This window comes from Chelonia mydas, chromosome 26 (genome assembly GCF_015237465.2).
Source record: "Chelonia mydas isolate rCheMyd1 chromosome 26, rCheMyd1.pri.v2, whole genome shotgun sequence".
In the NCBI taxonomy this organism is placed as follows: domain Eukaryota; kingdom Metazoa; phylum Chordata; order Testudines; family Cheloniidae; genus Chelonia; species Chelonia mydas.
The window spans coordinates 13,252,401-13,263,869 of record NC_057859.1 but is presented as its reverse complement, the minus strand read 5'-3'; the positions used below and the strand labels follow the sequence as shown (position 1 = coordinate 13,263,869).

Below are 11,469 nucleotides of genomic sequence, written 5' to 3'. Positions count from 1 at the left end.
CACAGACTCAGTAATGCACTAGAATTTAAACTACACGTAAACCCAGCTGGGGCAGAGCAGGGCTGGGCAGAGTTTACCTTAAACACATTTATCTCTAGTTGCAACAGCATGTACAACAGAACCACCCAAGACAAGATTTGGCAATGAAGGGGCTTTGTTGGATGGCATACTACACCGACGGTAGTGGGAACGTGCTCTCCTTCCATGTGGATTTTTGATCTGGCGGAGGAATCTTTCCCATAGTGCGGTGCTCCGGCTGGGGGTGTGGGCTCTGGGGTGATGCCAGGGATGAGGGGTTTGGGGAAGGGTGTTGAGGGGGGTGCGGGCTCCAGGAGGGAGTTTGGATGCAGGAGGGGACTCCGGGCTGGGGCAGGGGGTTGGAGTGCAGGAGGAGGTTTGGGATGTGGGATCGCGGCGACGCTTACCACTGCTCCAGGGCAGCAGCCGCCAGGTCCCTGCCCCCCTAGGCGGCTCCATTAAGATGTGCCACCTAAACCAGGCTTGGGGCGTGCACCCTAAAGAGGGATGTATGTACCAGCCTGGCCCTTCCTGCTAAACTGAGAGTTCGGACCCTCCTGAGCGTCAGAGGGAGGGTGCAATGCGCTTGGGTGAAAGTGCTACCTGCTTTTTTATTTGATTTCAGTTTGCACAAGCTGACCCCTGGCTTCCTGCAATAAACGAGGCGCAAACTCACTTTGAAGAGGAAATCCTTCCCCTCTTATCAACTCGCTTATCTCCCATGCAAACACAACCATTTGCACTTTGGTCCAGTTTGGCCGTAACTGGCAAAGCTCAGAAAGAGTTGATCAGGTGTTCCACGGTCACAGCAGATGGCAGCTAGCCTAGCAGAGGACACTGCTGATCTGTGTATTGACCACCCAGCTGAGCTGAGGAACTTGTGTGAGGCCCTGGTGACTGAAATGTAAGTCACTGAGGGCCAGACGGTGTTCGGAGATACTCATCCAGACCCAACAGGTAGCACTGGGGTTGCACAGGGGCCCTTGGGTTTTGGCACAGATGCAACCGATCAGCACATGCTGTAATCTTTGATCCGCACACGCAACACCGTTAAGGTTCAGGTGCTCAGCTGAGACCTGAGCTCCTCCACCCCCTCTGGAATGGGAATTTTCTTCCCAAAATGCATGTTGGAGAATGGGGAAATGCAGAGTAAAGGTGACACATCACATGCACCGCTGCCTCCCACCCTTAACTCTGCCCCCTCTCGGATGCCAAGAGTTACCGGCATCATCACAGCACCTTACCCAGCCCTTATTATTATTCTTAATGTCAGATACTAGATTTCAAAGGAGGCATTCAGCTAGGAGAAGTTTCAGGTGAATCCTGCCTATTCATTTTTTGCCATCTCTGCAAAAAAAATTTAAAGACAGTTGAAAGAATTAAACAGATTGGTGGCTCCTATCTCAGGAATTACTTAACCAAATAAACTCAAATTTACTCCACCTACTCTACCTTGGGCCTGGAACTGGGCCACCAGTTTTCAAACTGCTCTGATTGTGTATGTGGATTTTAGAGGTTGGAAAATTTAGTTGTAAACAGGCTGTTGCAACTTTAACGATTGCGCAGCCACAAGCTGGCCCAGAATCAAGCAGCTGAGTCTCTAGAATATGTGTTAAATAATAGTGCAGTGCTAGTTTTATTATTCATAGAGCACTGGAGAGGTGCATGGCCCTTTGTTTGCCCATACACCACAAAAGTCCTTGTCCTGTGGACTTGGTAAGCTGTCGGGACAGAAATGCTGCTGACCCTCACGCGCTCTGTGATTCCCCTTGCAGTGACTGGCTATGTACAGCGCTCCTGAAAGAGTTGGAAAACAGCTGGTGGCTCCCTCCGGTGAGATCTGAGTTCTCAGAGGCTGCCGGTCTCTGTGGTTTGGGTGGAGAATGGATAAACCTCTCGCACCATGTTGGTGACAAAGCAGGGCATTTCCTTGTCCCCCTTGTATTTCCCTTTGGCTTCGCAATGAAACGCAACTTTCCAGCTGATGCGGGTCATTAGCCGTGCAAGTTCAAGATGCCTCTCATCTCCTTCCAGAAACTCCAGCAAGGTTTGGAGAAACATAGAGCCCAGTGGATTTAGGAAAGCGCTATAGCCTGAAAATACCAAAGAAAGGATGTTGTCGTCTCTTGTGGGTGTAAATTCCCAGAGGGCTGCTTCATTCACTGTGCTGGTGGCAGGGAGGAGACTGGTTGACCCACTGTTTCCATGGCCCCCTCTACACTACAGAACGGAATCAGGACCCCATCATGCCAGGTGCTGTACAAACACAGAACTGATAGCAGAAACGATTGCCCCTGTTTGCCAGCCATGGTGCGTTGCCCTGGTGCTAGAAGAGAAGCTATCCTGGGGCCTCGGCTCAGGTCTTTCCAGCACCGTGTTGTGGAAACCTGCAGGTTTCGGTTTAAATTAACCTGCATCAAAAAATGTCTCCCTCCTTCCCCTCCAGAGGCCTGCTGAGAGTTGCAGGGCCGGCGTGGGAAGAGGGGCAAGCGACTGATTGGGATGAGGGGTGCACTATGCCCGTCTGGCGGAGGAAAGCCTTGGGTTGAGGGAGTGGGAGCCAGGGGTGTGAAGGGAAGGAACAGTCACTCCCTCCTTTTTTCTGTGTCCTCTGCCTCTGTCCCACCCCCCCAAAAGCAAGACAAGAGCAAGTTCGTTCCCTTCTCGGCCAGCAGGGGGCAGGGCTGGGCCCTGGGGCAGGGGAAGCAGCCTGGAAAATGTCTGCAGCTAGTGTCATGACTCCCCCATCAAACCCCACATCAGGGCCCCCCTCATTGCACAATCCTCCCCCGCCCCATGGCCCAGCATTGTACAGTGAGCAGATATCCATCGATACACCCCCGGGATGATGCGGGCTGTGGGCCACGGGCTGTGCAAGTCTAGCGGGGATCACCCTGAGCCCGTATCCCCGCGGATCCTGGGCTGAGACTTGACTGTTTCCCTACGAGCCTGTGGCTCGCCTTTTCAGTGGGATTCTCCCCACCTCCTCCGCGTTTAACTGAGGAAAGAAGTTCCACGTTTCTTTCCCAAAATAACGTGAAAGGGGGCAGCTGTTGACTCCGGCACCAGAACTACAGAGTCGAATTGGTGGCTGTTGCTGGAGGCGAGATGGCTCCTTGTGCGGCAGTGGCCTCCGCGGCCGTTGTCCGAAGGGGATGGCTGGCACAGCACGACAGGCCAGAAGGGCATTAGACCTGAAGGAGCAGAATCACCCCTGGGGTGCCAGCTTCTTCCGGCCTCAGGTCCCGGGGCCATCTCTGCTCTCACTCACCTGGGCTGCAGGCGAACATCACAGCGGTGCTGTCTGGGATGGAGAGGTAGTGCGAGAAGCTGTCTGCTGGGGGCCGGGCGCTGTCCGTCTCCACCCACACACCCGGATCCATGTCATTCCCACGGCAGGCCTGGAAACACAAGCCCCGCAATCAGCCAGCAAAGGGCAGTGGTGGGTGCTGTTCATTCCTCTGATACCCCCTCTGGTCTCCTTTGGGGCAGGCCTGAGCCCCCTTTCATCTCCCCTCCCCACAGGCCTGGAGCCCCCCTTCATCTCCCCCTCCCCACAGGCCTGGAATCTCCTTTCATCTCTGCTCCCCCTCCCAACAAGCCTGGCTGGAACCCCCAGCTATCTTCCCCTCCCCACAGGCCCGGAGCCAACCCTTCATCTTCCTCTCCACACAAGCCTGGAGCCCCCAGCCATCTCCCGCTCCCCACAGGTCTAGAGGCCCCATCTGTCTCTCCCTTCCCCTCCATGGCTGGCATAGAACCCCACACACTAACCCTTCCTGGCGGCAGTTTGGGGGATCTGAAAAGATCAGCACTCTGGGCAGGGGATAACAAAGGAGACAGCTTGGAAAATGCCACTGCTCTGCCTTCCTTGGAGCAGACCCCTGCCGTGCAGCTGGCCAGGCTCAGTCTTACACTGGGGTAGCCGGTGCTGAACATTTATTACCTGTCTAGATTGCAAGCCCCTTGGGGCAGTGACCAGGTCTCTCCAGGCTCTGTTCTGCACACGCTCAAAAATAGACACCACTGGCCGGATCCTCTCCCTTCTTCTGGCCACTCTGTGCCACAAAGTAGCCAGAATCTGCCCTTGATCTGGCAGGTTCGTAGTGAGTGAGGTTCATTCACACCCCATGCCTGTTTGGTGGCTGGTTACAGGGGTACTAGCCCTTTAAAGAGGTTGTGGCTCAGCTGAGCCTGTGGCAGGCTTCACCCACCTCCCCAGGTGAAAGGAATGAGCCCAAGGGGCAGATAATGGGAGCATGTGACTCAGACCCAGAGGCTAAGTGTAGGGGGATGCTTCAGAGAGCAGGAAGGCTGTCTGAGGTTCTTACAGGGGCTCTGGAAGGGTCTTTCTGCCAGTGAAAAGCAAAGAGCTGGCTGAAGTACCCTGCAGTATATGTGTGGGGGAATGGATTGCGGAGCCTGGGAGGGTAACTGCAAAGCTCCAGGCGTGGTGATCTCCTTTCCCTGTGGAAGAAGGGAAACTGAGGCAGTAGTGGAGTCTGATGCTACGTGAGGAGAGCCCTGGGTACATGGCCCCTATGTGACATGTGCGGTGTCTGGGAATGGGTGACGGGGATGGATCACTTGCTGTTCTGTTCATTCCCTTTGGGGAACCTCCCATTGGTCACTGTCTGAAGATGGACCACTGGGCTAGATGGACCTTTGATTTGACCCAGTGTGGCCGTTCTTATGTCTCAATTTGTTATATAGTGGGATGTGTGTCAACATGAGTCCTAATTACCAGCAAGGATGCCAGTCCCAGGTAAGGGGCATCCTAGGGCTGGAAGGAGGCCTGTGGGCAGGGGCTTTATGGGGGGGGTGGGGTTGCATTGCAGCTGTTTTTCTGGTACCTGCCTATCGATAAACAGGACTTTGGCTGCTAGCACTAAAGGCTTACACATGGCTGGCAGAATCTGTGCACTGCATGCATAGCCTGAAATTGCCACCCGCCCCCCCCTCAGTAGGCACCAAACTCTCTCTGGAGCAGCCTCTATTGTTATTACGCATAAAAGAAGTGGTTATAATACTGTGGTAGTGCCCAGAAGTTCTGAGCAGGTGTTTATTGCGCTAGTTGCTGTACAAACAAATACATCATTAACCAGCTGACTTCCAGTAAACCCCAGCGCCAGAAGCTGGCTCAATGCAAGCGTGAGCAGGCACATGATGTGGGTGTGTTAATGACCTTTCAGTTCTGAGCGGGGGACTTAATGGTCTGGCTCGTAGTGAGGGCATTTCTTGTACAACAAAGGATGTATTCAGTTAATCCTCTCAATGGCATGCGCAGGGAGCGGGCACCTCCCGGGACTGTTCTGCAGCGGAGTCGCTGCAGACAGTCCAGCTCTGACGCGGCCTGCGCTGTTCATTGCTGGGTGAACACATTAGTAACCTGCGTTGCCCGGCTTGTTTCGGGGGGTTGCTGTCAGGCAGGCCTATCGTTTGACCCATGAGGTGGCGTGTGCTGCATCATTTAAAAATGCATGGGAGGGATCCCTCGGCAGGGGGGTAGCTCAGTGGTTTGAGCATTGGCCTGCTAAACCCAGGGTTGTGAGTTCAATCTTTGAGGGGGCCATTTAGGGATCTGGGGCAAAAATTGGGGATTGGTCCTGCTTTGAGCAGGGGGTTGGACTAGATGACCTCCTGAGGTCCCTTCCAACCCTATTCTATGATCCTATGAACCGGAGGGCTAGGGAAGTAGCAGATAACACAGGCTACAGCCAGGTGCTATGCAAGCGTCTCCGTTTGTGCTGAATGGTGGACGAACGGCTCCCCCTGCTACTGCATCTCCATCATGCCTTGCAGTCCCCAGCGCTCCCTCGGCTCGGACCGCCAGCGCCCCTTGCTCCTCCAGGGCTGGGTGTCTCCAGCTGAGATGGCCAGTCACGCAGAACAGTGCAGTGACTCAGGGCCATGGCTGTTGGCCACCATGACGATTCTCTCTTGTGTCCTGGGGTGGGATCTGAACCCGGGATGGGGTTCCTTGGCCCACTCTGCCCCCTCTCAGCAGTTAGTTCCTGATGCCCCACAAGTCCTCTTATTACAGGAACCCTCTAGGAGGTGATTATTTCTCCCCGTGTTTTGGGGAGAGAAAACATCGTACACTAAAATGCTGCACCTGTAGTACTCTGTCTCTGGCCTGTGCTAGCTAAGCAAGGTTCCCTCAGGCTAATCTGAGGATGGGAGACCTTCCCCCCGCCTCTTCCAAAAAGCCACCCCCAGAGTCCTGTTAGGAGTGGCATTGGTGATGCCCTAAAGTGGAGCTCTTCTCAGATATTACTGAACTGATGCGACTGACTGGCGCTAGAGGGGGCTGGAGCTGTCTCAGAGCATGGCTTTCTGTCTTGAAACACTGAGTTCATGAAAGATCCCATGACATGTTTTCGAAGAGTTGGCACATTAGCCCTTAGGCCCTGGACCAATTCCAACGGGTTAATTACTTTCAGCCTCTGGAAACATCCCCTTTGGTTTAGCAGGTAAACAGAAATCATTGCCTCTTTCCAAGTGGAAAAGCCCAACAAGCTCCCTGAATAATGCAATGTTCTGCAGGAGACTCTTCCAACCATCGCCAAGTCCCCAACTCCTAGGCAAACAGACTGCAGACCATGGAGTCTATGCAGAGCAGGGAGACCGCCTGCTAGCACTAAGGGACTAATGGACCAAGCCTGTGGGTGAGATTTTCTAAGCCACCTGAGTCCCATTTTCAAAACTGATGTCACAGGTTGCCATGGGATGGTCATTTCTGAAAATGGGACTTGCACTGAAGAGCCTCTTAGACACTATTGAAAACTTTGCCTGACCCTCTGCTTGTACTACTACATCCCACGGCTGCTTTCAGCACAGTAACCGCTGTGATTCAGCTGGAGTAGATGCCACAGCTCTACGCTCCAACTGTTTCCCTCCAACAGGACCCAAAGAGGGTGAGGGGTTGGGGGGAGCCCATCCCGCCAGGATCCATCCATTCATCAATATCTACAGGAGTCCAGGTGGAGACACCTTCTGCTAACGGTATGCCAATGACACCTGGCTGCTTATCTCCTTGTTCACAGATGCTCCAGGAAGCTAGAATGCCTGTAGATCAGCACCAGCATGAAGAATTCCTGGCTCCAGGTGAACTCAGGTAAGATGGAGAAGATGCTGTCAGAAGGGTAGGGAAGGCTTTAGGGAATTAGCTAAGACTCTGTCCTACATTTCCACTAAAGCCGTCCATTGGCCATTCATGAAGCCTCAGGGAGCTGTTTGATTGCTCACTAAGTCTAGTTAGTAAGGTAGCATCACTGGAAAAGATACCACCTTCATTCTCTAGGTTACTGGGACACCCCACCCCTTCCACCATGATGAGGCAGTGGCCATGATAACCCACATGTTTGTTGCCTCCAGACTGGATTGTGTAACTTGCTACGGGGTGTAGGAAGAGAAACCAGTGACATGGGTATATTCTTAATGCATGATTTTTGGTCATGCTACAGCCACCAGTCCTTGAACAGCAGTGGTTGCAAACAGCATGTAGAATGGGATCTCAGCCCAAACACCCAATACCAATTTCCCAGGGAGCTGAGGCCTATATGAGGCAAAGACTGTGTAAGCCTTTAGCCATTAGGCAGAGAACTGAGACTTGTGATGCTATCACATATGCCACAAAATATCTGTGAGCTGTAGAGCACTTTGGGTCATCCTGGAGCTGGTGGTAAACTGGCAAGATTGAGGCAAAGTGATCCGTTAGCCTTGGTCTCAAATGTTCAGTCCCCAGATTCACTCCAGAGCTACAGGAACTCCTCGGTGCAATGTAAGCCCCTCTCTTTGTTAGTGAGACCTTGATGAATGAAGCTGTCATTCATGGGGTGTAACCATTCGCTGAATTGTTTGGATGAATCATGCGGTGGTCTGTCGCTATTTGTACTGGGTGGCTGTTCCCATGGCATGGACAACTGACACATGATAACACAAGAAAATAATGAAGAATGGGCAATGCACTGCACACTTTCGGGAGCTGATTTTCAGCATCGTCCTGCGTAAGATCTGTGAACCTTGCAATGCCATAAACACTTGCACAGGTGGCTGCTTATTGGAATACGTGTGGCTGTCTAATGATCCGACCCTCCCTATCAGAGCTGAACTTGATACTTTTGGTTGTGTAAATGTTTGTCAATTGGGCACATTGCTCGTCCACCAGCTCCAATCTGCCTCTCTAGCACAGCTGTAAAAGAGCACAATTGCAGCTCGAGCCGACGTACCTGAGCACGTAAACCCGGTACTGATCGGATCGTACCAAACGGATTACCGTACCAATGACAATGACTTATTATAAGGCTAGGCAAGCTTAACAGAAATCCATCAAAATCCACCATCTGAGGACTTGCTATGTCTGGAGGAATCAGCTTTGCTAATTATTCATTGTTGTGAGTAAAAAGTGCCCAGTAAGTGGCTTTTATTTCTCCAAAGCTTCCCATGCTTCCCCCCCACCCCATACATTCCATGCCCCCCAGTATGAGAACCTCTGGTCTAGAGAAGGTTGGGAGCTTCAGTTCTCCCTGTCTGTAATAGGACAAGGGGCCATTCAATGAACTCAAAAGGTGAGAAACTCAAACCTGAGAAAAGGAAACAGTACTTTAAACAGCATGTGATTAGCCCATAGAACTCACATGATGTCACTGAGGCCAAGAACTTGGTGAGATTCAGAAAAGGACTGGACATTCATATGGCTAACAAGAATATCCAGAGTTGTTCTAAGTAATAAGTTCTGGAAGGGATATTAAACCTCAGGCTTAAGGGCTTAAACCAGGCTGAGCCCTAATGTGGAGGTCCCACATCTGCTGTTGTGGGGCTCTTACGCCTCCCTCTGAAGCATTGGTGCTGGTCGCTGACAGAATACGGGGCTAGATGAACCTCGGGTCTGATCCTGCTTGGTGGTTCCCATGTTACCTGTATGAAGAAGATCTTGGGCTTTCCAGCTAGCACTGGACACCTTTGTGGTGATAACATCTGGAAAATCCTTGTCAGCTTGACCAGCTCTCCCCTGCAGTCGTATATGGCCCCCTCCTCGCCGTGGCTGGACAGAATGCTGACAAAGCAATCACCATGCTCCTCCCGGCTCTCTGTAAAGACACATTAGCGCAGCAGCTCCTTAGAGTAGCCTGATGTCTGGCTGGTACCCACTAGGAGAAAGAATGGGCCCGTTGCCTGGGACATAGTGGGGGGATAGCTCAGTGGTTTGAGGATTGGCCTGCTAAACCCAGGGTTGTGAGTTCAATCCTTGAGGGGGCCATTTAGGGATCAGGGAAAAAATTGGGGACCTGGTCCTGCTTTGAGCAGGGGGTTGGACTAGATGACCTCTGGAGGTCCCTTCCAACTCTGATATTCTATGGTAGGGGAGCTGGGGTCAATTCCCTGCCCCAGAACTGTGTGACCCTGGACCTCAGTTTCCCTAAGTATTTTGCCCAGAGAGATCTGTAAAAATGGGAAGAATACCCCCCTGCCTCATGGGGGTGTTGTGGGAATAAATACACTCGCTGGGGTCCTCTTTAGGGTATGTGTATGCCCCACCCCTTCCGTGAGCACCTCAGTCCTCTACAGCAGTGGAACCCATCACTCAGACCTCTGATGGTAAAGGGCTCTTTAACCTAGCATACAAAGGCCAGGCAAGATCCAGTCGTTGGTCCCTGAAGTTGGATAAACTCAGAGAGGAGCTAAATCGTCCCAGTGGCCCAGCACCCTCACTGTTAATGTGTTATCTAGGGACGTGGTGGGTTCTCCATCACGTGGAGTCTCTCAATCAAGATTGGGCATCTTTTTCTAAAAGATCTGCCCCAGCGCCACCTCGAGTGATGGGGCCTGACGCAGGAATCCCAGGGGGAGACTCTGGGGCTGGCAGGAGGAAGGGTGTGCCCAAGGCAGGAACAGGCAGTAGCTGTAATGCACTGAGCTCAGGTTCTCCCCAGATGGCATTTAATGATCCCTTAGGGACCAGAGCAGCTGGCACAAGCTAGAGCAGCCTCAAGACTGCTCTAAGCTGGGCTGGAGCAGAGAATCAGGGAGCTGTACCCCGTTGGTTCTTAGTATATCTGGTTCTTCCTCTCTCTTGGGCTGTATGAGGAGGGGAGCCGTCCTCAGCAAGGAGCTCCCTTCGGTGCAGACGGAACCAGCCGTGCTCCTTTCTGCTATCCCTGGGATTGTGCAGCCTGGCAGGGAAGCGGGCATTGCAACAGCCAGAACGAGTCTGTTCCCTCCTGTGATGCAGCAGGTTGCCAGCTGGGCAGGGACAGCTGTTCCCTGCGGCCCCACCAGGAGGTAATTGAGGCGACAGAGCCTCCTACCTGTGGCAATGGTGCTGACTCAAATCCTCCTGTGTGGACTCGCTAAGAGCTCATTTTCCACCCAAACTCAACATTTGCCCCTTAGGCCGGTCACCCCCGAGGGACGCAGTTTACAATCTCACATGCTACAGGCTGGTCGCCCCAGGGGTAGGTGATCCTCATGGCCCTTTCTGGCCATGAGGTTTAGGATTCCCCCCTCTCATTCTTTGGTTGCTCTCCCGTTCCCCGAGACGTCCATCTCAGTCACATCTCTCCTGAGAGTAGGACCAAGCAAGGGAGGGGATTATAAATATACCCTCCCTAGGGGACTGGGGGTTGTGAGTGGCATGTGCTGCCTGGGATATGCCAGCCCAAGGGGTGTGTGTCTGTGTGTGTGTGTAGGAATAGACAATCACAACTGTACACAATTGATGTTCCAAACTGCAACAAATATAATGCAAGCCCCACCCATCCATCCACTGGTCCCAACACGCAGCTTCGCACACTGCCAGGAGCAGAGCAGGGGACGCGTACCTTGCTGGTAGATCTCCTCTATTTCCTTGGCTGTCTGGTCATAGTGCAACTTCACTGCATAGTTGAGTTTGGATAATGCTTTAAACAGCTTGTCTGCTTCTCTCTTGGCCCCTTTCCTGGGTGACAGCGACTCAGCCCTGCTGTGGAACTCATAATTGACAATGATGACAGCCCTGTTCTTCCTCTTCTGCACGGACATGCTATGAAATCCCTTTGGCAGTGCTCAGGTGAGGCTGGCTGCCGGCACCTAATGCTTCAGCGGGAGTGATCTCGGTTTCCTCTACCTGCGATATCTGTCTTCTCGCTCAGTGAGGGTGGAGTATTCCTAGAAAAGCATATCCTGCTTCACGGGGTGACTCAGTGCCAACACAGCTGTCCTACCCGCTCAGCTCCCAACCCTGCAGAGCTCACGTAATGTGCAAAACAAGGCCAGACTAGGGGTATGTCTACACTACGGAATAAGGTCGAATTTATAGAAGTCGGTTTTTTAGAAATCGGTTTTATATATTCGAGTGTGTGTGTCCCCACAGAAGTGCATTAAGTGCATTAACTCGGCGGAGTGCTTCCACAGTACCGAGGCTAGAGTCGACTTCCGGAGCGTTGCACTGTGGGTAGCTATCCCACAGTT

At 52.6% G+C, this 11,469-nt stretch overlaps 1 protein-coding gene across 1 annotated transcript; it reads right to left on the bottom strand.

Moving 5' to 3' along the window:
• Positions 1 to 1,228: 1,228 nt before the first annotated feature.
• Positions 1,229 to 11,040, bottom strand: LOC102931635 (caspase-7). Its single transcript, XM_007067463.4, has 4 exons — positions 10,842 to 11,040; positions 8,938 to 9,110; positions 3,290 to 3,419; positions 1,229 to 2,111 (listed from the first exon to the last, which is right to left on the bottom strand). Exons 1-4 carry the CDS (start codon positions 11,038 to 11,040, stop codon positions 1,867 to 1,869), a joined length of 747 nt encoding a protein of 248 aa, XP_007067525.2. The 3' UTR covers positions 1,229 to 1,866.
• Positions 11,041 to 11,469: the final 429 nt, after the last annotated feature.

Bases quoted from the DNA above. Each gene is read 5' to 3' on its own strand.
- LOC102931635 (XM_007067463.4), bottom strand. From the start codon at position 11,040: ATGTCCGTGCAGAAGAGGAAGAACAGGGCTGTCATCATTGTCAATTAT. The intron at 9,111-10,841 runs GTACGCGTCCCC...GTGTCTTTACAG, and splicing joins AGAGGAGATCTACCAGCAAG to AGAGCCGGGAGGAGCATGGT. The intron at 3,420-8,937 runs GTAACATGGGAA...TTGTGTTTCCAG, and splicing joins CCAAGATCTTCTTCATACAG to GCCTGCCGTGGGAATGACAT.